The following is a 25,763-nucleotide window of genomic DNA, read 5'->3' on the forward strand; positions in this document are numbered from 1 at the left end:
ACCATGACCACATGACTCACCTGGACAAACTGTCCACATATTGGCGTGAAGGGCACATCTAAGCCAGGCTCGTCGCAGTGGGTAATCTGCGTCATCTGCGACCCACACGAGATGCCACAGCGTCTCAAACACCAGGACCACATGACTCACCTGGACAAACTCTCCACATATTGGTGTGAAGGGCACGTCTAAGCCAGGCTCGTCGCAGTGGGTCCGCAGCCGCGGGTACAGGTCCGCGGCGCGCACGCGGTGCGGCGGCGGCTCGGGCTGCGGCGGGGCGCCCCAGCGCTCCCGATCGCGCTCCCGGTCGCGCTCGCTCATCGCGCGAGACGACGACGATGACACCTGTGGACAAAAACAAATGAATGTTAGTTTACGATGTTTATTCGTACCTATGGTATAATTATTGGGCCTACCGGAAGTGGTCACCCGAAATATCGTTAGGCGGATAGAGTAGACCTCCGTGAGCTCTTCTTCGGCAAAAGCCGGCGCGAATGGCGCGATACCGCTCAAGTCTGAGTATAGTGGTGGCATGGTGTGCTCTTGTGTTGGGAGGCCAAACCTCATTTTGGGGTTAACGCGCCAGCCAAGATTATAATTTACATTTTACATTTAGTTATAATTGTTCAGTCGTATATAAAGATATCCTAAGGTTCTAGACATATTCGATTTTGTAATTGTCAAGGGTAAACAAGCTTGCAGTGTTACCGTTGTGTTTGCTAATAGGACAGTGCTGGATTATGAGAACATGCTCACGAGGGTCCGCAGATGTTTACATTGGATAATTGTATACGCTGTACTATTTGGATTTTTACCAGCGTAGCTTAGCAAACAATGATACAAAATAGGGTCAACCGGAACAAACAAGTGCTAACGAATTTAAGGTCAAGTAGATAAAACTAAAGTTAGGAAGAAATGGTGCGCCTTTGAATTTTATAGCTGCTTGTGTTTTTTTTAGTATGAATAGAGGTAGACGTTTGACCACGATCACACCTGATGGTAATAAGTGATGATGCGGTCTACGGTGGAGCACGCTTACCTATGAGATACCTATTTACTCTTGCTTTAAAGAGACCTGGATCACAGAATATGTATCTACATTATTTAATTATATTTCTTGTTTGTACCTACTATGATAACTAAGCTAATGAGCTTAGGTACTAATATAATATGACCCCTATTCAACAATGTTCGATTCGATTAATTGTGAAAAGAACCATGATCTATGATAGGGTTGTTGATTCCAATTATCTAATGTCGAATTTATTAGAAACATTACCCGAGAGTTATATATTTATTGACTTCTCTAATTTAGTGCATTTATTCAAGCTACCATCCACAGTAAGATTAAATTTCTTCTATTTAAGTACTAAAAAATGGGTTGAAGGGAGAAAACTACTTCGCAGCAAATCTACTTTTTACGATAAGAAGAAAAGCTAGTGCGAAGACTAATGTCCTTTTTGCGAGAAACGGAAATCTTCAAGTTCTAAGAATTGTAAAGCCGGGTACTCACTAGCGAGCTGTAACTATAACCGTTGCATGACCTGTTACCAAAAAACATAGTGTGTACGTGGTTCGCAAACCTCCTGCGAGCGGTACGCGTTACTGCTCGCAGCGAGCCGATGTTTACAACGTACTCATTTCCGAACCTGTAACGTTACAGGTAACCGTAACCGTTATTGTAACCAAAACCATAGTGTGTACATGGTTCGCGAACCTCCTGCGAGCGGTGCGCGTTGCTGCTCGCAGCGAACCAATGTTTACAACGTACTCATTTCAGAACCTGTAACATTGCATGTAACCGTAACCGTTACTGTAACCAAAAACATAGTGTGTACGTGGTTCACGAGCCTGCAACGAACGCAACACGAGCGGCTCACAGCGAGCCGATAATTGTCGGTTTTTGCCGCGAATCAAAGGGCGCTCGCAGTGCGCTCGTGGACGTCGAGAAGAGAGGTTGTAACAATCCGCTGCGAACGTCAAACTTTTCATCATGAGTGAATGGTCAGAGGAGAAATTTAATAGCTTTTATTGATAGACTCCTACAGGGAGAAATGGAGAATAGTGTCCTGTAGACTCCTAAATTTATTAAATATTCGAAATCGGTTGTACTCATTCGAGTGATTTTTTATAATGGTTACAATTTTTTTTATTTTTCATTATTTACAGCAGATCACTTATTTTCCGGTACATTCTCTGAATCCACCTTCTTCGTGGCCGATAGGTATCATAAAGTAATGCATCTATAAATATAAATATACATATATGCTGCACAAGCGAGAGACACCTTCGTCCGACATTGTGGAGTTACAATCCAAAAATGCAGATACATCCGGCTCGCCATTAATTTTACAGTGATGTGGCCTTCTCGTACACACTAGAACCTGGTTACTGTATCTTTTTGGTTACAGTTACTGCTCACAAATGAGTACGCTCCAGGAAATGGATCCGGCGACGTCACGAGCCTGAACTGTAACACGCGTACACACTAGACCTCATTACTGTATCTGTTCGGTTACAGTTACGGCTCGCTAAATGAGTACGCTCGGGGTACTGGATCCGGCGACGTCGCGAGCCCGAACTGTAACATGCGTACACACTAGAACCTCGTTACAGTATCTGAGTTTATAGAAAGGCTCAAACAAACTCAGATCAGAAAGTCAATGGTAGGATAAACGTCATACCAATTCAATTTTGATACCTAAGTCTGAACTTACTTTACAGTACAGTAAATATAACACTTTAAGTTCTCGCGCTTTGTACACATATTTAAAGTCACACACAGGTCGAACGCGATTAATTAACATTATTTTTACCTTTTTTCCCAACGTTTCGGCCAGGTTGCACTGGCCGTGGTCGCGGAAGACTGACGTCCCAGCAAAGTGTCACCGGAGATGTAAACAACACAAAACTACCCGATATTAATTTATATAAATGTTCGGGGTAGACAAATAAATATAATCTACCCGCTTTTAGTTATTGTTTATTTCCCACCGCACGACACACAGCACTCACAACATCCGCGCCCTGGTCCGAAGATAGAATAATGTTAATTAATCGCGTTCGACCTGTGTGTGACTTTAAATATGAGTACAGTAAATGTCCTAATCTCATGACAGCATGGGGATAGAAATAACACTTCTAAAGCTAAGCTTGACTCCATACTTAACTCGATTAAGACAAATAACAACAACAATTGAGGTTATGAAACTTATGAATAACAATATCACTACTCAAAGTAGGCCGAAGACCTTTACAAGTTTACACTCCATCCACATCAGCTCAAGCAGATCGTGGAACCAGTTCGAATCCACTCTAGCCCTGTCGCATTGACACCGTGCTTTATTTGCCATAGAAGACACTTTGACGCTCACTATGAAAAGGTTCTACAGTGGCTTAGGAATCAAATTGGTTGACTGAATCTCAAGCAAATCACTGAACCAGTTCCAATGCTAGGCCACTCTAGAACCCTGTCGCAATGACACCGTGCTTTATTTGCCAAAGAAGACACTGTGACGCTTATTGTGAAAAGGTTCTGCAGTAGCCTGGTTGACTGTACCTGAAGCAGATCGCTGAACCGTACACAAGTGTTGGACACAGGCACATACATTTCACAAAATAAATACAGTCACATTATCGTACGCGTTCGTCGAGGGAGGGGTTTAAAGTTGAACTGGGACTTGAGCTGATAAGGACGCACTACCGATATAAGACTATAAGTAAATGTAGTAAGTATAATAGAAGTTATGTGTTTAATTTTACTTCTTTTAGACAATTTAGACTAAATATAAAGGGGTTTACAGATTAGTAGTTAGCTACAGAATATTATGCTGGCCATATGCAAAAATTTGCTGTGCCGAACAACTGACAGGTCGATATGACCTATCGGTCGTATACATTTAAATTGAAGCTAGTTTTTATGTATGTTCATAGAATTCGAGGAATTCCCTTCATAAATAAAAATTATTATCAAATCGATTATTACCACGATACATTATCAAAGCAAGATAATATTATCTAGATAAAAATATTAATTTTAAACCAGAAACTACAGCTTATAAAATAACAAGAATATACAGTACCTAACAATTTCAACCATGAGTTGAAGTTGCCAATTACTTAATTCTTATCACATGTAGACTTATAAATGTGATTTTCCTGCCAAATGTTATAAATAACCGCACGCATGTTCTGCTGAGAAATAAACTACTATATTAGATATAGGTAGGTAAATATTGATAAAGATACTACCGTCAAAGTTCACATTCCTGGAGGTTATTTATTGAATTGATAATATGTAGCTCGTAACCCTAATGTATGTACCTATATACCAAAGACATATGTAAATCCGTATAGACGGATAAAGTCTTAAGAAAAAACTAACCTCGAAGCCATAGAGAAAAAGGTACGGTGGCCTAGATGGCATTACACCTTTGGGGAACGCTCGACTAGATGGCACTAATATTAATATTTGACTTTTTAACACATAGCATGCTAACAATATGGGCCAAATTGTCAAAACTGAGGTTCAAAAGTTTTAAGCTTGTGCCGAGAGATGGCAGTCTATGCACTGTGATTATGATTACACACTTTACATTGACAAGTAACTCTCTAATCTCTCTATAATACTCGATCCTCTTTGGTATATACTTAGCTGCAGAGGAAAGTGACCCCCCTAATATAGAAGTTTCTTCGCAAAGGTTTAAAGCTATATTGTATTGTGGATAATGTTGACTGTACAGTCTCAGTCATGCTACAGCCTGTGGGAATCGGCTTGATGTATGGATCAGCCGCGCTGCTGATATATATACATGTACCTATATGAATATAAGAGATTCTTTAAAGAAGGCCTAACCTCCGCCACACATAAAGCGTTTTGATAGCGTAGCGTCAGCGGAGCGCAATGATAGCGGTGCGCCGCGCGCGCATTCCGCTCGCAATCTGCGCTCGTTAGTTCCCGCTGGCGTCCGCTGGGTGCAACGCCAGCATTCGTAAGGCGCACCGCTATCGTTGCGCTCCGCTAACGCTCCGCTACCGCTCCGCCTACGCTATCAAAACGCGCATGTGGCCGAGCTTGCTTAGGTACTTACTAAAGTTTTTTTTTATACATATTTCGTAAGCCTTGCGAAGCGTGGGCGGGCAGCTAAGTATTCAATAAAATATTATAATAAATAACACTTTAGGGCACCAATTAAGTAATGTAGCACGACCAAGTTTCCCACGCGTAACGCAGGTAGAAGGTTCCGCCGGCCCTTCCGATTCCAACGGTACCGCACCATTTTTTCTACATTGCGATGGCCGGCCACTGCAGATGCGCGGGTCCAGCGTCCCGTTACTCCCGTTACACCCCCTCCACGCGGGGTGACGCCACGCCGCAGGAAGGAAGGAAGCGTCGCTTTCACCCACGCCGTCGGGTGGTATAAAAGCCCGCCGGGACACATCCCAAATCAGTTGACATCCCAGTCTGCTCCTAACTAGGACCTTACTCTAGGCCTAAGATAGCTCCTTGCTAAGTACGGAGAAAGCCCGTTCCGATCACACATTGCGTAAACCCCTGCGTTTGGCGTAAGGTCGCAATTCCGATCACACACGGAGAGTCTTCTACTAGCAAGGCGTGAGCCCGGTTCGGAGTACGTCTCGTCACGTCACCTCTTTTCGGTACACCCGCTACCGTCGCGTCCATAGTCAAAGTGAAGTTCAGTGAAAGCAACAGTGTACAGTGCTAGATATACCACTCACGGAATTCGTGTTACTTAGTGTTACTAGACTACATTGTACAAGAATAAGACTATTTGTGTAAACTCGCGTGTAACTCTTGTGTTGTCTAAATAAATCCAATTGGAGTCGTTGTTGTTGTTCTGTTAAGCCAGGCCTGAACCCTCACCATCTTATAAGAGTGTCGACTTATTGGGACCCTCAACCCAATTAGTCTGCGCTCGGTAAAGGGAACACCATCACCCCTTACCGCCTATTACAACTGGCGCCCAACTAAGTGGCCCTGGCTTCAGAACCTAGAACACGAGCACAACACAGAGCGAAGATGGCCCTCACGATGACCGAAGAACAGCTCCAGCGCATCATCGCAGCTCTGGCACCGGCAAGCAGACAAGGGTCATTCGCACGATGCAACGCAGTATACGACGGGACTGGCGAAAACGAGGCTGCAGAGACTTTTCTCGCAGCTATCAACGTGTACAAGAAAATCGAGAACATTGACGACGAGAACGCTCTCGAAGGGCTTACCCTCCTTTTAAAAGGAGACGCCGCTGTCTGGTGGGAAGGTGCCAAGTCAGACGTCAAGTCCTGGATGGATTTTGAGAATCGGCTGCGGCACGCGTTCGCCCCGAAAATACCAGCGGACATCCTGTATCAGAGGATAATAGAACTCAAGCAGGATGCGAAAACCCCCACTGAGAAGTTCGTCGCAAAGAAGAGGGCACTCATAGCCCAGCTGCCTGCACCAATCCCACCGGAGACCCATCAACTCCATATGATTTATGGTCAGCTCCACTTGAATATACGGGAAATGGTGCCAAGAAGCGCTTTCAAATCGATCGACGAACTTCTGAAACTCGCACGGAGTGCTGAAGAAATCCTATTGGAAAAGAAGACGAGCTGGGAAGAAAATGTTGCCTCAGTACCTTCAAACAATGAACGGAACACTTCAGGCCGACAACGCTGCGAGTACTGCGATAAGAACGGGCACGCCGAAGCAGATTGTCGCACAAAGAAGCGGCTACAACAAGAGATGAACTCAACTGCAGGGGGAGATGTGAGCAAGGTTGCTCCATCAGCACCGGTTGGCATCAGTTGCTACGGATGCGGCAGACCCGGCGTCGTTCGCAGCAAGTGTCCTAATTGCTGCAGAAATACAAATCCAGGAGACCAGAGCGTTGGTCTATATGCTTGGGCCCCCAGCGTCCCTGGTGAAATAGGGCCAAGCCCTACAGCAAAACTTCAAGTAGGCTGTACGCAAGTTCCCTCTACGGAAGAAAGGGAGGAAATAAGAAAAGAAGCATTAGACAAGAATAGTCAGGAAGCTTTGAAGTTGCAGCCACGTGATCCAGCAGTGGTCATTCCAGCTCATGCTGAGCATGCTAAACTTGCACCAAAACAAGGTAGCTCTGACGTAAAGTCACAACGTCAGCTCGCATCATGCATAGTCACTCGGAATAGTGACTGTCCGGAGAAGATTAAACCTCCCCAAGATGCAGCGTTTGCGCTATATCATGAAGAGGTGGTGGCCCCTACGGAACCACCACTCCAGCCACTCAAAAACTTCAAGAAGAAGACTAAGAAGCCCAAGGGGCATGTAAAAGCAAAATCGTGAAGAAAAAAAAGAAGAAGTGCTACCTCGTGCTGGCTCCTCGCCGGGACGTCGTCGGATCCAGAGGGGGAGACTGTAGCACGACCAAGTTTCCCACGCGTAACGCAGGTAGAAGGTTCCGCCGGCCCTTCCGATTCCAACGGTACCGCACCATTTTTTCTACATTGCGATGGCCGGCCACTGCAGATGCGCGGGTCCAGCGTCCCGTTACTCCCGTTACACCCCCTCCACGCGGGGTGACGCCACGCCGCAGGAAGGAAGGAAGCGTCGCTTTCACCCACGCCGTCGGGTGGTATAAAAGCCCGCCGGGACACATCCCAAATCAGTTGACATCCCAGTCTGCTCCTAACTAGGACCTTACTCTAGGCCTAAGATAGCTCCTTGCTAAGTACGGAGAAAGCTCGTTCCGATCACACATTGCGTAAACCCCTGCGTTTGGCGTAAGGTCGCAATTCCGATCACACACGGAGAGTCTTCTACTAGCAAGGCGTGAGCCCGGTTCGGAGTACGTCTCGTCACGTCACCTCTTTTCGGTACACCCGCTACCGTCGCGTCCATAGTCAAAGTGAAGTTCAGTGAAAGCAACAGTGTACAGTGCTAGATATACCACTCACGGAATTCGTGTTACTTAGTGTTACTAGACTACATTGTACAAGAATAAGACTATTTGTGTAAACTCGCGTGTAACTCTTGTGTTGTCTAAATAAATCCAATTGGAGTCGTTGTTGTTGTTCTGTTAAGCCAGGCCTGAACCCTCACCATCTTATAAGAGTGTCGACTTATTGGGACCCTCAACCCAATTAGTCTGCGCTCGGTAAAGGGAACACCATCACCCCTTACCACCTTTCACAGTAACCCATTATCAGCAAGTCACGTTAAATTGCGCAGTTGGTTTGCAATCAAACTACCCACAAAGTAATCGGGTTATAAATAGATATAATCTTACTATGTTTATGTTGTGATATAACAGAAAGATAAACATATAATAGTTACATAATTTGCGCGTCTTTATCATGCCAAATTGTGTTTACGACTTTTCTTTGTTATGCTATGAAAAGTTCATGTTCCGATTTGTAAAATTAGAGTAAATTACCCTTTCATTGACTCCCTATTAGGTATTACAATTTGTTTACAAATTTGGGATAACTATTCCGTCTAAAAAGGTTTAAACAAAAAAAATGACCTCTTCTGTCAGCATTTACTGAAATAAACAACTAAATACTTACGTGAAACTAAAACACCTACTGGACTTTGCTTTTGAAGGTGAAAATAAGCGTTACAATACTTACAATTTTTACAGCTGTGTGCTTGTAACGGAAAGTACTGTAATGTAAGCTACCTTCTCTGCTACTTTACATACCATTTAAGTACACTAAGGGCCACTTGCACGGACGAAAATGGAGGGTTAACCCGAGGGTTAGCCCACCATTTTATATGGAATTTGACAGATGACAGCCCACTAACCCCGAGTTAAGTGGTTGGTGCAAGTGGGCCTAAGAGTCACTTGCACCACCGAAAACGGAGGGTTAACCCGAGGTTAACCCACCATGTTATACCTAATGGAATTTGATAGTTGACAGCCCACTAACCTTGAGTTAAGTGGGCGGTGCAAGTGGCCGTAAGAAAATATTTCATTACAAAATATCTAACGATTGCGTTAAAATGCATCAAGTGCATCAAAATGTGTATGAATGTCGAGTCCAGGCAAACATAACATGCAAGAGACCTATGCAACAAACCTAAAAGCAATATGTCTTGTCTTCCCAAAGCCATATTTACTTATGAGGACCTTACAAAGATTTTGTAATGAGTTTCTACACTTGTCAACATAGCTTTTGTAAGCGTTTGTTTAATGTTCATAGATAAATATTATTACTAAATTAAATCAATTAAGTACACTTGTAATAACAGCTTTTTGATAAAGTCAAATAGTGTTTAAATCATGAAATTTGTTTTTAATCTTTCCTTCTGCTACGAGATCTTGGGAGAAAGTTTACCAAATATCGTACAAATTCTCAGATCTCTCCACAACTTTTTTCAACCTGCACGGGAAGCATGGTCGCGCGATAGACGATAAAATATCAGGCCGTCCCTATCGCACTTACAAATAGTGTGATAGGGACGGCCTGCTATTTTATCGTCTATCGCACGACCATGCTTCCCGTGCTTGTATGTAAGTAGTTTTTAACTAAATTGCTATCGATTAAAATAAGAAAGTGTTTTAGGCAATCACTTTCCGCAACATTTTTGTGATTATTGAAAACATTTTTCAATAACTATCGCTGGGAGGGCAGTGTGAATTTCGAGATTCACTTTGGATCACAAACTGAAAATAGTTTGTGTTTTAAGTTTAACGTCTATAAGTACTACTCGTATCATGGTTATAATATTACTAACTAGTTTATTCCTTCCGTTCCCTGTATCCCCATCTATTTATACCGCTGGTAGACATAAAAAATCCAAACAGACGTGTAAGAAGGCAATAAACTCAGTACTCCTCAATTAGTACAGCATTCCTGAGTAATGATGTAATACACGCCTGCGGCTCGAGTGCCTACGAAGCCTGAGTTATGTCAGACGCTTACAGAATACGTTTTATTACAAACTGACCAACGCTACCTAGTCACTTAGTACTTTACCTGAGTTTCCTGACATATCTCACGTGTCGAGTTAGGTTTTTGGTTCTTTGTCAATGTCATACTCATGATAGTGAGGGATTTGGCGTGTGTTAAGTTTTTGTTAACATTTTAGATTTAGGGCCGGTTGCATCAAACCGTCTGTCGCCGTTAAAGCGTTCGTTAAATTTTATTGTATGGGAAGTTCCATAGTCGTCTGCTGCGTGACGATGATGTGTCTGTAAAATGTGGTTGATACAACTGGCCCTTAATCCTCGAGTTCTTCGAGTTACCACTAGACGCTAGCTGAGTGCTTGGATATTGTGGGGGGTATTAGCAACCGCCTGCACTTAGAATATGATTACTATGAATCACTGGTGAATGCTTATTAAAAGTACCAGGATAACATCGGTTTGGTGGAGCTTTCCTGTCAAGGGAGGGAGGTTGATTTGATTCAATAACATGTTTAAGTAAGTAAGTAAACTCTTTATTGTAAGATTAAATACATCATTTTAACCCATCATAGAGAAAGTTAAAAAAGTGGTTTTAGCTTTGTAGGAAAAAAGCCCTTAGAAAGAAAATACAAAAATGTAAAAAAAATTACCTATGTATCTCAATACGCTGCCAAGTTAAGGACCAGTGTAAACCATAATAGTAATGACAAATACCGTGTAGCTCAACTTTATTGAGACTCGCAAAATATAATGACTTTGAGTAGTCAAATGTCATCTTAATTAATTAATCATTCTACGAGCAGTTTGACATGGCGATTAAATCCAGACAAAAGACAATCTGCAGATAATAGAGTAATTAGTCTCTCGACAGTGTGAAATAACAAAAGAAGCAGAGAATATGTAGAAGAATGTGTAAAGTAGGAAAAAATCGTCGTTCAAATTATATTGCAGTGAATAGCTGATGTGGATGACTTTTGGACAATCTTGTGACAAAATATGACGGAATATGATATCCTCACCTTGTAATGGTCAGTGACAGCATCGATAATATGAAAACATCACTTGCCTCAAAGGATTTAATATTATCATTGTACAAATGTAAGAAATTAAATTTCTGGACAGCAATATTACTCAGACAGCTCTTCTACATAAAATTATGGCATCTCTGACTCATAAAAGATTTAAAAATCTTAATTATTTCATGTATGATTAAATTTCTTCCAACTACAAAAAACCTGTACCAATGAAGACAAATTTAATTATTAATAAGTTTGTAGCTCGTTTTAACTCTTAATGAGAAAACAGTCATTATTTTTCCACGGCTTATGGGAGCCTGCGGTCCGCTTTGACAACTAATTCCAAGATTTGGCATAGGCACTAGTTTTAAGAAAGTGACTGCCATGACCTTATTGGGATTAGTCCGGTTTCCTCACGATGTTTTCCTTCACCGAAAAGCGACTGGCAAATATCAAATGACATTTCACGTATGTACACATACATAACAGTATGAGAAAACAATGTTAACATAAAATATTAGTAATATATTAGCATTACGCGTAGGCGCGCCCACATTTGGCGCATTCACCCTGGCCAATGGACAGCTGAGAAAGAACGTAGCTTTTTGTAGTTACGAAAAAATAGATTGAAATCGGAGCAGGTTTTTGTATAAAAACATAATGCCAGATTTCTTTTGGGGCAAAAAAATCTATCAGCATCACCTGTTCTTTTTGACAATGGACTGCGTTGTTCGGCGAGTTTCGAGTAACTTTATTTTGTGAAAGAATGGATTGTGAAGTAAATGTACTGTGTGAATTTGGGAAAAGATACGGTATTTTAAGATTCTCCTTTGTTTGCTAGTGAAAACTGAAGAAGCAAAGTAACAAGCGTTGAAATATTTATTATCTGATGAAGAATGCATTACAGATAAACAAATGTTGTTTACACATTAAAAAATGTTTTCTTTGGAGAACTAATTATGTGCAAGGGACCAAAACAAAAGTCTACTTTAACCTATTTACATGTCACGAAGTCATGAATGTTCATAAACTTAACTTCAAAGATACGTCAATTTTTCCATATTTTTTTAATCGACGTCCCACTAAAATGCAATGTCGCTATTAGTATTAAGTATCTTGAATAAAGTGAAATTTCTAACCAGTGTAATATAAAAAAAAAACACAGTAGTCATAAAATTTATCACATTTACTGCTAATTTTTACAGACATTCATTCAAAATTTTGGGACATTAGACTTGATATTTAAAAAACCGGCCAAGTGCGAGTCGGACTCGCGCACCGAGGGTTCCGTACAAACCTGCATTTGATATGAATTTCAACTTGATAGCTCTACGCGTTCATGAGGAAAAAAGTAATAAGTTTATATTTATTAAAAAATATATATTTTGTAATGTAACTAAAAATTTAAGGTTTTCGGAATTTTTCCTTTATGTGTGCTATAAAACGTTGCTTCATGCCAAATTTCAAGATTCTAGGTCGACTGGAAGTACCCTTTAGGTTTTGATTCCCTTGCGAGTACTTGCGAGTTTCAAAATATGCAGCTTAAATTGCTGTTTCTTTTGATTGCGTTGACATAGAAGTTTGATTTTGTTACAGCTTAAAGGTATTATAGACCTGAGTATTTGGTATGAATTTCAATTTAATACCTCTACGCGTTTATGAGGAAATGGGTAGTAAGGTTAAAATTATTAAAAAAAAAAATATTATGTGATGTAACTAAAAAATTATGGTTTTCGTAATTTTTCCTTTATCTATGCTATAAGACGTTGCTTCGTACCAAATTTCAAGATTCTGAGTTCACGGGAAGCACCCTGTAGGTTTTGATTCCCTTGCAAGTGTCGAAAATTTGCGGCATAAACGGCTGTATCTTTTGATTGCGTTGGCTTAGAAGTTTGATTTTTTCACAGCTTCAAGGGACAGTAGACCTGAGTAATTGATATGAATTTCAGCTTCATACCTCCACCCGTTCCTGAGAAAAAGGGTCTTGACAGACGGACGGACGGACGGACAGACGGACAACAAAGTGATCCTATAAGGGTTCCGTTTTTTCCTTTTGAGGTACGGAACCCTAAAAATCGCTAAAACCGTTTTTAAGACATTTTAAAGAGATGTTATTAAAATGTATCTAAAAAAATATTATACATTATTGCCACTGCTGCGTCTAGTTACCTAATCATATCTCGCCTTAAAAAGCAGGCCGTTGCACTGCCCATTAAAACAGTCATGAAATCAGCGCGGGTGGGCGCTAAGCAACTATAACCCAGCCACATTAAAACTAACACTAACTCGAACTAAAACCATAAAGCTTACACACTGTTTATATTAGTCGTCTATTAGTTTGAGGTCGTTCACCCACAGATTTGTGCTGAGACGAAAAAATCTTGAGCCAGATGGTGTTAACCAAGTCTCTTGATTAATCATATATCTTACTGCAAGAACATAACGTATACTTTTCTTCAGTAAGATGTTAATGTTACTACGAGGTATTTTTCAATAACTTTTATCTACACGTGTATCAAATTTTGGACCATAGGTGAATTGAAATAGAGATGAAAATGATTGAAAGGTGAGGATAATAAGTGCGTCAATGGTATTAAGTTCCTCGAAAGCTTGTTGACTATTTAAATATGTTTGAGCCGTTAGGAAATATTGGTTGTGGGCTGGTTGTACGTCGGGATGAATATTCAGAAGGCAAACTTTCGAATGTACGAAGAATCGATAGTTTAATGAATAAGAAAGTCCAAGAATTTGTTCAATTTATAGGAAACTTTGCAGGTTGTTTTGTTAAAAGGAAAAAAGAGGACAAGGCCGTGTGAAAAACATTGTTAAAAATATTTTTTTAAGTTATGTACAAGGATATTGATACAGCTTCTTGATCTGTCATTATTATAAGAAGTCAGGGTCATATTCAAATCTGAAAACCGTCTTTTGTTACTTATGTACTCATATATAATTATTTAAAATTACATTTACGATTTAATATATAAAAAAGCATTTTGGAATAGGAATGCTAAACAAGCGACATGTCTTTATCAAAAAATAAGCATCTTTTCCATCTAAAAATAATACAATATACACGTTACACGTGTTTGGAAGAAGTGCGAAAACGTGAATATGAATAAATATTGGATATACTTAAAAAGACGTAACACACGATTCGACTTTAGAAGTTTCGTAAAAAGCGGATGGAGAACTAAATTTTAATCAAGTTCTCCATCATAAATCATAAATATTTTATTTGTAAACATAGGTACGTATAGATCTTACATGAAGTTGTGTTAGTGTCGCTACGCTTTCCATCCGCTTTTTAAACTGCTATATTTGTTTAATTATGCCAAACATAGTTTTACTTCATTATAATTTGGAGCCTGTCCGTGTCCCACTGCTGGGCAAAGGCGCCTCCCAGCCCAATTTCTACTCTCTGTTCAAAATCGTGTTCGGGCAATCCTTCAAAAAGGAGTTCAGTTTTTTGCGCCATCGCTGACGGGATCTGCCAGATTCCCGATTCGTTTATTTAGCTTTGTAATTCAAATTTTAAAAAAGTTAGCTAGTAATTTTGGTGGAATAGATCTAATAGAGTCAAGCTAACACGAATTCTAACCATCAAAGTACAATCACGATCCGATCCACTACGTCCATTCATCTGACAAATGCATTTATGAATGGCAGTATCTATTCCGAACGTTATCATTACCTACGGTATTTACCGAACTACAACATTGACCATTTGTGAAGCTTAAAACTTTGAATTAAGGTATAGAATTGATAGTTGATGGTAGTAGGGCGAGCCCTCGATAAGTCGATACACATGACTAATACTATGACAATGTTCGTTCTTAACTGTGTATTCGTATACCTTAATAAGGAGTGGTAATAGGGTCTTCTTCTGTGTAGGTTTCTTTCGTTTGCTCATTCATATAATATTTTCGTCACTAGCCTAGCCGAAGCGATAATCGTTGTTGACGCTACGTGGCGATCTAAACTAAGGCCTGATTTAGACGGCGTGCGATTTCGCATGCGATTTTAGTTACATTGCGGACTGTTGAAGTTACATACAATTTTGCACAGCCACCAAATACCCGAAATATCGAGATTTCCCGGGAATATCATCACCAGTTCCAGGACTGGATGAGAAAGCCATTTTTTCTCGGGAAATATCAGTATCGGGAATTCCCGGGAGCAATCACTAGTCGCGCCACTCCAGAAGAGCGATAGAGAGAGCTACGATACGTTTACGAAGCATCATCAAATATTAGACTGTATCAATATCAATCGAATGTACTAATGGAAAGCAACATACTGGATATAGATGAACCGTATCTCGTTACAGTAGGAACTACATTTGGTCAGGGAATAATGTCAATGATTGTAGGAGGTATTGGGGACACCATGTGGGCTACATCCGCGTTTGTGTAACTTATGGCGTAACGTACGTGTAACTTTAATATTCTAATGAGACAAATCACTACGACAGTAATGGTAGTATGTAATATATCGTAATTGAGGAATACCTCGTAGAAATTTCCTCACATTTGACATCAAACGCCTAATAAACATTATTCTTGCCGTATTCTTATGGCTGACGGATTTTGTAGCTATACCTGCCGAAGGTTTTACATTTTGTGCTTGAAGAATGAAAACTTATCAATGAAGCGTGAAGAAAACGATTCAAAGACATGTTTGCCACAATAACATAACAATACAACATATATGATATACATATTAAAGACAGTTTAACTGTCACTGAGTGTGAATGAATGAATGAAATATCCATTCGTTCCGTTGTCGTTTAAGTCATTCACCCGGCACGAGACAATCGAAAGGCCCATTCAAGGCTGACAGCAACATTACTATATCAGTAGGTCCTATTTCTTCGAAATAAGGTTTACGAATTAGAAAACTATAGTAAATTCTGCAGGATAGAAAGAGACCTACTGTTAAAGGTATTATGATTGTATATTTGCGCGAGCACCGTGTTCAAATTAAAGTAACCAATGTGAAGAGATCTCTACTTTTATAACACGCATCGAATCATTCTTATACTGGTTTCTCATATCTGCTGCATCCGATCTTCATTCTAACAGCTATAGTTATAAATGGACTTCATACCTTTCAGATAAGGTTCACGTAAAGTGTGGATGTGGACGTCCATCTCTATTAAACAACAATGGGACGCTCTTCCGGTGTGTGAATGACGCATCTGATCACCGATATCATCCATGAAAGACGCTAACTACATAATGACTTCTGGTAACCTAGTACATGTTTCGATTTGTATGGAATGTGTGTTGAGTAAGGTTGAAGAAACAAATGAATGAAATGTTTTCTTTTTTTTTCTAAATGGACGTATGGCTGTCATAAATATGCAGACTCTGCGATATTGAAAAATACTCCAATAAAGGCTCATAAAATTCAATTAGCTAAACTATGTAACTAAGAATTAAATCAAATGTTATGAAATATAATATGTGATAAGTAAAATGAAGAAAGGGAAAATGAAAGAAATTACGAAACATAGATCGATCTGCCGAGAAAAATATGACATCATTTTGTTCAATACAATCCACCCACGAATAGCGCTGCATGGTGTATGAAGCTGATGAATTTAAAGAAAGCTTGAAGTGACTGAAGTCCTCACCTAGATGAGCCATCAATAAAACATATTCTACAACTCAACAACATTTCAAAAGCAAAATTATTAATATATAAGTTACAAATGAAGGTATAATGCGGGTGCTCATTTCAGCATCACGTCATGAGGGCGCATTATGCAGACCGATATTCATAAAGCTATGCCCATTATTGGACATTGTTGGCGCCCACAATATGGCTGTAATATCTTCTGGTTATTCGTTTTCATTGTATGGGTATAATGAAACGACTAGACCTTTAATAAGTTGTGGGTAGACGGTACTAAAGCAATAAATATGTTCTTAGGGGTAATTTCCAACTATTGACTAACTACTAAAAAGCTGTGGTAATACAGGCCAGGCCTCAGCCATATGGAACTGTTCAAGTTTAAGTGCCATTCTTAGTAACATTAAAGTATTGGCTTGTATGTTTTAAAAATGTGGGTGTTTTTGCACACCACCAGGCGCCCATTTGTTGAAGGTATCAGTTACAATTTAAAAGTCGTTGGCAATGTCTAATATGACAAGTTGGAAAGAGACTTCCGCTTGTAACTTCCAGTTTTGAGAAATGGGCCCCTGATATAATATAGACTCCGGAGAGTTATGTTAGGAAGGAAAAGTTACTCTAGACAAATAACAATAAAGGTAGCGGAAATCTCATACCGATAAGGAAATAAAATAAGCTCTTGATGATACCATGGAGAATGTCGATGAACAATTAATCAAACAACATTACAGAGACAAATATGTAGGCACTAATGGATTAAATAAAATGATTAATCCATTAAGATCATTAAGTAATAAACGAGAATGATTGCCTTACTAATAATGCGGGTACCGGTACCCGTTCAACGTCAGTAATTCATGACGAGCAATATCCCATTATTGAGCTTTGTTGGCTAATATGTCCTGCTATTTATTAATAGCTTGATGCGACTATTGAAATGTCATTTTGTATTCTGTTGTGAACTCATTTTGAGTAGGATTTTATATTTTAAGCTTGTGATTTGACAGACCAGTTTATTTCAGAATTGCGATCTACAATATCTCTGCCACGATTTCTTTCTCAACCAACGGTATGAAATCTACAGAAAAAAGTAATTAAAACTTAAACACCGTAAGAAGTAAACTATACTTACCGCGCTACTGTGTCTGATATATCTGGATTAATTAAAAGTGATAGACATAAACCGGGCGCACTCAACAGAACTGATTTGTGTGCAGATAGATACTAATAAGCGAAATGATGTTAAAGACCGGTGGAGCAATAAATAGCATGAACATGTTTAGACAATAAACTTCTTGGAAATCTGCTTGATAATAACTCTTATGACAAGGTCGGATAGTTCACGGAGTTGTCGTGTGATCAACATCCTCCTCCTGAGGTCGTGTAAACAGATGAAGGCAACAAAAACTAGAAGGTTGTTTATTGACAAGAGCCTGACATGGGATTGTCTAATTAAATTATCCTTACTACACGGATGCATATGAGTATGACATTTAACATGGGTTTTGAACAAACTCAGGTAGTCTTTGCGAAAAAAACATTCCTTGGTGGAATTCGCGTAAATGGTGCTAGAATTGAGATTGAATTACTAGACATGACAATAGAAACAGCAACATATTTATTTTTATAATGAATCAAACAAGTGTTCAAGTGAACCGTTTATTTGGTCCTAAGATGTTTGCGACTCTAGTTATACAAATTAAGATCACCATACCCAAAACGTTATAACAAAAACAAATAAAACAATATATAAAGCGAATAAAGGATCAAAAGATTTTTATATAAGAAAACTTATTAAACGAAGCTGAGTTCTTCAATATTTGACTCTTTGACTGATCGGAGTCCCTTTAAAATTAGTAACAGGTAACAGCACTTGTAATGCTAATAGTAGACATTATGACAGTTACCTGAGACTGAGAAGAGGAGTATTCAGGCGAGGGCGGGCGCGGGTACTTGCTGGCCATGCGAGCCCCGGCTCCGCAACCCTGCGCGCCCGCTGGCTCATCCTCGGGGTAATACAAGTGCACGAAATCCTCCGTGTCCAAAAACGTATTGATCAGCATCACTATCACACAGTACAAAACTAACTAATAAACTTAACGCAGTCTAATATCAGACTTTGGGATCACTATGCACTATATAACATTACATCACTGTTATAGGAAGCACACCATCGAAATGCTTTCGATTTGTTACGTTCCATTGTTGGTCCTTAACTAATACAATATTTATAATAAATAAGTTAATACACTAATTGTATAAAATCACATTTGCACCACAAACCAATCGCACTGATTTATCTACTGAAAAGGAGAAATAATTTGTTAAAGAATTTCTAGACGGCAGTCTCAAATGTAAAGACAATAAGATTCATAAGCTGTTTTGAAATGATAAACAGTACTCAAGGCAAAAGTAAACATTAGGACATTATCAATGATAGCCTTCAGTTTATATACACTGAAACACCGAATCCTATTGACGTCAAACATAACAATAAAGTGGTGGCAAGTGTTTGAGCAACTGGAGCTATTGTTACATGCTAGTCGTAAGACGAGAGGATTCTTTTCAATGAAGTAACTGAGACACATTAGTAAGGACACCTGTCAAAATCGCGTAGGCATGACACGCGATCCATCTTGTCAATGTCATTTGGATAATGACGTTTGTCATGTTTGCATTGTTTACCTGGGCGGCTGTCGCTTTGATTGTATTGTTTACGTGTTTTGGACAAGTTACACCTTTTAGTTTTTTAGATCTTTATCGTTCGACAAATAATATTCAAATCAGTTTATTTTCAGTAGTGGCTACTCGTAAAATCCTTAATTTTTATGTACAGAACGGCTCTGTTTTTTATTATATAATCATTATTCACGAGGAAGCACCTAACGACGGGATACTGCCATTTGCCAGAATTTCATTTGCCATAATTTTATTTGCCATCCTATTCAACAATCATAATATTGTTTCTCATAACATCTTATGCCATAATCATTGTTTACTATATAAATCTAGTGCCAGAAACTTTGTTTCCCATAAAGTCAGTTTCCATAATGTCATTTGTCAGAATCATCGAAATCCGTAATTACCACGTTCCATACCATCATTTGTCATACAAATTAGCATCCAGAAAAGTCAATTTCCATAATGTGCTTTGGCAGAATCGAAAACTACTATAATAGGTACTAGAAGGACTAGAGAATGAAACTGCTATCAGAAAGTAGGTTAGGTTAGGTTAGAACTGTGACCCCCTGGAAAATTAAACTGCTATCAGAAAGTAGGTTAGGTTAGGTTAGAACTGTGAACCTCTGGAAAAGGAAACTGCTTGAAAAGTAGGTTAGGTTAGGTTAGAACTGCGACCCCCCGGAAAATGAAAATACTATCAGACAGTAGGTTAGGTTAGGTTAGGTTAGAACTGCGACCCCCTGGAAAATGAAACTGCTATCAGAAAGTAGGTTAGGTTAGGTTATAACTGTGACCCCCTGGAGAATGAAACTGCTGGAAAAGTAGGTTAGGTTAGGTTAGAACTGTGACCCCTGGAAAATGAAACTGCTATCAGAAAGTAGGTTAGGTTAGGTAATAATATGGGCAACAATTAATATGGCAATAATTGCTTATGGCGTTTGAATATTCTATGAAACCATATTATTGCACTTAATAATATGGCTAACAAATAGTATGGCATTGTATGATTATGGAAGGTAATATTCGGATAAACAACGAGTATGTCATATGATTTTTATGGTAAACAAATCATTCGGGCAAATGAAATTCAGGCAAGTTAGATTCGGGCAAATGAATATTATGTTAAATGACTGTCGGGCAAACAATAGACAACCCCTAACGACATTTATTAAATTCAATTAACAATAATCATAACTCAACGAGCACTTAATAGTTTATTATTGAGTTAGTGCAGTAATAAGTGTTATCGCACAAATCCATTACACAATACAAAGTCCCGCGAGTTCAATGACCTAGTTTTAACAGTCAATGAATATATTTGATGTAGGAATCCAAACAAGCACTCAAGTTGATTCAAAACAGACGTAATTGCGAGTCTTCCGGTTGCAGACAATTATTAGAATGCAAAAGCGTTTATCAAAGAGCACTTTAATGCAGAGCTACCAGGAATTGAAACACTAAAGCAAATTGGCATAATTCAGTGGAAGCGACCAGTAAAAAATCCAAACAAAAAATTTAGATACGATTATCTTTTTACATGAAACTAATGATAAAAAATAGAAAACATGTTGTGATGTGAGGGCGATGTTAATAAAAATCGCATTGAGACGAGTGCCATAAAGAGGCAATTGTTAAATGAAGATAAATAAGTAAAAATGGATTTATCTTTATTGATAAATTGATGTGCACGATTATTGCATTACTCATTGCTTGTGAGATCTCGTGTTTGTCAGTAAACAAAGAAGCGGGGTATTAAGATAAAGGATATGTTTATCAGGCCCCCTACAATTCCAATGTAAAGCAAATATGATAATAGGCGAAATAAGGTCATTTTTAGGGTTCCGTAGTCAACTAGGAACCCTTATAGTTTCGCCATGTCTGTCTGTCCGTCCGTCCGCGGATAATCTCAGTAACCGTAAGAACTAGAAAGCTGAAATTTGCTACCAATATGTATATCAATCACGCCAACAAAGTGCAAACATAAAAAATGGAAAAAAAATGTTTTATTAGGGTACCCCCCCTATATGTAAAGTGGGGGCTGATATTTTTTTTCATTCCAACCCCAACGTGTGATATATTGTCGGATAGGTATTAAAAAATGAATAAGGGTTTACTAAGATCGTTTTTTGATAATATTAATATTTTCGGAAATAATCGCTCTTAAAGGAAAAAAAAGTGCGTCCCTCCCCCCCCTCTAACTTTTGAACCATATGTTTAAAAAATATGAAAAAAAATCACAAAAGTAGAACTTTATAAACACTTTCTAGGAAAATTGTTTTGAACGTGATAGGTTCAGTAGTTTTTGAGAAAAATACGGAAAACTACGGAACCCTACACTGAGCGTGGCCCGACACGCTCTTGGCCGGTTTTTAAGTTACATGCTTCTACAAATCTACAATGATAATGTATATTTGGTTATCATAGTCCACCTACATACTCGTCATTGTGGTTGGTATTATATTTATACCTACGTTTATGTAATTAGGCTCATCATTATGCGGCACTGAAAATGTTTATTAATAGCATTAATGCACGAAGTCATTGTTTTATTGTGTGCATGCAATGACTTTACAAATATCTTTATGAATGGAGTTTCTCGTAGTAAACATGATCTTATTAGAATTAAAAATCGATTACCATATCGTGTTTCGTGAATCCTTTGATAATTATTTTAATGACCTTGGTCGGATGATGGACCGACACAAATATTTATCCGTTGAAATCGATTTATCTGAAGGTAACAAGATTATTAGCAAATCTAGAAAGCCTTTTAAGTACCAGTAGGCCTAGCACATGATGGCCGCGGGAGTATGTCGCCGCGAGATAGACTACCCGTCCTTATGTCATTAATACAGTTAGAAGAAGACGTGGCATCTATCTCGCGGCGACATACTCCCGCGGCCATCATGTGCTAGGCCTACAGGACTATTGAGTTAGAGATACTGATAGATATGTATCAAGTAAAACTTGGAGACGTACAGCGGACGTGCGCTCCACTTTACATTGCCGGCAGAAAAGAATGCGGTCAGCGCCTACTCACTCCAATAACTACATGTACTCTTCGACATTCATGTACCCCTGGTTGCGAACGGACATTTTTTATGCAATTTTGATTTAGTTTCATTATTAAAAATGTGCAAGGAAAAAAAATTGGCACTAAAACTTTCCATCTCAAGATCCAGAGGCAAATCCAAAACAAGATGGAAGGATATTAGTACTAACAGACATGAGTAAGTGCAGTTTAGACGATGGTGATGGCTTAGATAGAGCGAAGTGGAAAGCTGACTTCATCACCATGAGAGAGGGAGAGAGAGCACCAGGAAAATAAAATCGACATGGTTCACTAGTTTCATTATCCAAGTTCGAAAGAAATCATTGTTTTATCGATATGCTCAGGGGAGCCGAACAATGAAATCACCCTACGAATTACAACATAGGCATATTGCGTGCGCGCGAATCGATTTAACAAGTTAGCCTGTTAATCGCTCATTACAAAACGTAATAAGGTCAGAAAAACTGACGCTGTTTCCCTGAGCATTGGACTATGAAACTTACATAAACATGAACTAGTCAGCCGAGTCGGCGAAGATAGCTAGCGTTTAAGAGACATGCCTCAAGCTTTCAGTAAACAAGCTTAACAAATGATCGTGTTCCTTTGAACACTAAGTTTTTTATAGATATTTTTTAGCAAATATTTCGTGAACACGGACACGATGTCTGCGACGTTTCATCAGTGAACGGTATTTTCGAAATATCCCCTGAAGTAAGGTATTACTTGGTATACGTTTCTGAGATTACTCCTAAGACCGGCGACTCACTATTTGCAAGTACTAAAGTACTAAACATGTAATCAATAGAAAGACGACGTATCACATTCCAAGACCGCAAATGCGTCGCCCGTTCGCTGTCATACTCGAGTTACAGACGGCCAACTTGGTTTTACGCCTCTCCAAATACGTTTAAAGGAAAAATAAACCTAACTTCTTTGAAACACGGCCTTCTAATGCGTAGGTGCCAGTTTGGTGCATTGACACGGGCGCCTCATGTAACGTAAGCCGGTCCATTCACTGGATCGAGTCTCATACTTTTGCGAAACTGTTAGCGGTGCATTCATTTAACTCGAGCACGGGGAAGGAATTTAGTTACTCGTATTCATTAAGCAATTCCTTACAACTTCGGACTTCGGACTATGTTCGTTTTAAAAGGAAATACACGTAATGAGAGCATTAATTAAACAGTAGACTGTTTACATAAAAAAAAAAAAAAAAAAAATTCCTCGTGAAACTGATAGCATGCTCTAAGAAAAATGACGCTATCATAGTGTTGGTACTACAGCTAGATAGTTCCACGAAATAAACAACAGTCAGTAGGCCAAGGTTTTTCATGTGATACGTGCCGAAAAACACGAGTGCTCGTCTTTTTAGTTCCTGGCGCTTCTAATCCCGACGATGGATGACTCTCTACAAACTAAATACTTTAATAGACTGATATGCCTTAAAGATTTAACGTAAAAACCAATCGTTCAACGAAAGACTTAAACAATGTAAGAAAACTTAAGTTTTTGAATCCTGAAGTCAAATCATGGCCCTTAAATCAAAGCTATCAAGTAGGAACTACTAGAAAGAGATAGGAAACCAGCCTAGTACAATTGAATAACAGTGAATTTACTTCAAGTGGGCGTCGTTGTTTCAGTTCTAAACACGATGAAATTGATACTGTACTCAAACAAAGATGACGCTATGACAAAAGAGTTGCCAGTTCCATGTAATAAATAGCCGGCACTCTCATTAGGCCAAGGTTCTAAAAGGTCTACTCCAAGTTTAAAGATAATTTTAAATCGTTCGACATTAAACCCTGTTAGTATTCTGATGTGCACTTTATTTGAATTTTTTGAAATGCACGTTGAATGAATTTGACTTTATTATGCAACAATAAATTTTGCGGCTGAATTTACCAGAGATGTGTCTCTCCCATTGAGCATTTAAATAAAACAAGCCTGATAAACATTTAATTTTAAAACTCATTGGCCTAAAAAAACAAGCGCATTGTACACGCATCAGCTTTCAGCTGCCATTGCTTGCACTAAATAACATTAAGCTGGGTCAAACTTCACTTTAAATTCCAGTGTCTTTGAAATACCATGGAATAATTTAAAAAAATATTTAGTCCTCTTTGTATTACTATCCAGATTCCCAAAAGTGTTTCTGATTTTAACTGCATCGCCCTCAACATTTTGGTGACTTTTTCCTCAAAATTCAAATTCCCATATACCGTGCCTTCATTCTTTTCATAATTCAATCAACTAAGTATACGATTCTTGTCCGATTCAGGTAAAGTAAACACCGGTTGCGTGTCGGATTGGAAACTGACCTTCGAGGCCACAAGTGATGGACAACCAAATTGATTGAGCCTTTTATGCGGTTGAAGCGGTGATCGACGTCGTGAGAATTCGCACGATGCACACAGGTGTCTGGTGTGGTAATCGTTGAAAGTTGAAGTTATCGTGTCATTGATTAGCTTTGTGTAGAGAATCTATAATCTTGTGGAATGTGTTGTATAACACTCACATTGTGCTACTTGAATGTCTACTAAAGATTCACGACTGTCAATAGTGTGAATGAGAATGATTTTAGGAAATAGAAAGTTGGTAAGACTTCTGAGAGAATGTATTAAAAGAATAAAATTCAGCCAAATTCTTAATATTAAGGACGTTGAAAGAGTCGAAACGTAAGAAGACAAAAAAATACAAGTTAGCAAAATGAACACACTTGGAGAGCAATATAATGAGCAATATGGACCAGCTGAGTCATAACTACAAGCTATTAATAAAACGATAGCGTTACACAATGGGGATTTCCGAGACCAAGGTCCGCAGTTCACCAGACAGACAAACACATTTTTAACCAGACATCCTTGGGAGTTGTTTGTGCAAGTTCCCAACAGGCACCAAGGATAATGGATGTGCATTTTACTTATCTGAAATTACGACTTACTCGTAATTTTCTTACCTACTTAATAGTCTACAATAAATAACATATGTAGTTGTAAATGGCGAGCGTATATCGGTTAAAGAAGGCACATTTATTAAGATTTTATAGCTTTCCAGGTTTTATAGCTAGATAGGCTCCTGTTTCTTATAAAGATGTTAAGGTAATCTTGAAATTGAACCAGCCATAAAGATGACTATAATATACTATCATAAAAGCGATCTGCCGCTATAAATAAGACTTTTAGGCTTTGAAGGATCAGAAGAGACACGGTTGACTGCCGCCGAGGCGCGTAAAGCATTCCAAACAGTATGATATTACACCGCAAAGGGAAACTGTAGTTTCACCCAAGATTCCAATGCGACAAGCTTCACAAGCTATACATCTTTAATAATGCTCCACAACAGCAACCTTTCTCTAGCTCTAAGCTAGAAAGCCAGTAGGGCTGCCATTTTTATGTAAATTAACGACACGAATGGAAGACAGATTGATTTTATTACCGTTATTAACAACTATAATCTAAGGTTGTAGTGCTTTTAGTTTAC

General features: G+C 39.0%; 2 protein-coding genes across 9 annotated transcripts in view; both read right to left on the minus strand.

Annotated features, from left to right (window-relative positions):
• LOC125236310 (gustatory receptor for sugar taste 43a-like) overlaps positions 1 to 25,763 on the minus strand; it is a 235,047-nt gene that overhangs the window by 104,212 nt on the left and 105,072 nt on the right. The window lies entirely within an intron of this gene.
• Positions 1 to 25,763, minus strand: part of LOC125236306 (myotubularin-related protein 4) — a 79,839-nt gene that overhangs the window by 44,235 nt on the left and 9,841 nt on the right. For 7 of the 8 annotated variants that reach the window (XM_048143047.1, XM_048143048.1, XM_048143050.1 and 4 more), the window contains exons 2-3: positions 18,457 to 18,852; positions 151 to 345 (exon numbers count right to left, since the gene is read on the minus strand). In XM_048143047.1, coding sequence (XP_047999004.1) covers positions 151 to 345; positions 18,457 to 18,612 — 351 coding nt within the window. In that variant the 5' untranslated portion in view covers positions 18,613 to 18,852. Of the gene's footprint in view, positions 1 to 150; positions 346 to 3,559; positions 3,655 to 18,456; positions 18,853 to 25,763 lie in introns of those variants that run through there. The other variant, XM_048143053.1, reaches the window with a different exon arrangement.

This window comes from Leguminivora glycinivorella, chromosome 19 (genome assembly GCF_023078275.1).
Source record: "Leguminivora glycinivorella isolate SPB_JAAS2020 chromosome 19, LegGlyc_1.1, whole genome shotgun sequence".
In the NCBI taxonomy this organism is placed as follows: Eukaryota; Metazoa; Arthropoda; class Insecta; order Lepidoptera; family Tortricidae; genus Leguminivora; species Leguminivora glycinivorella.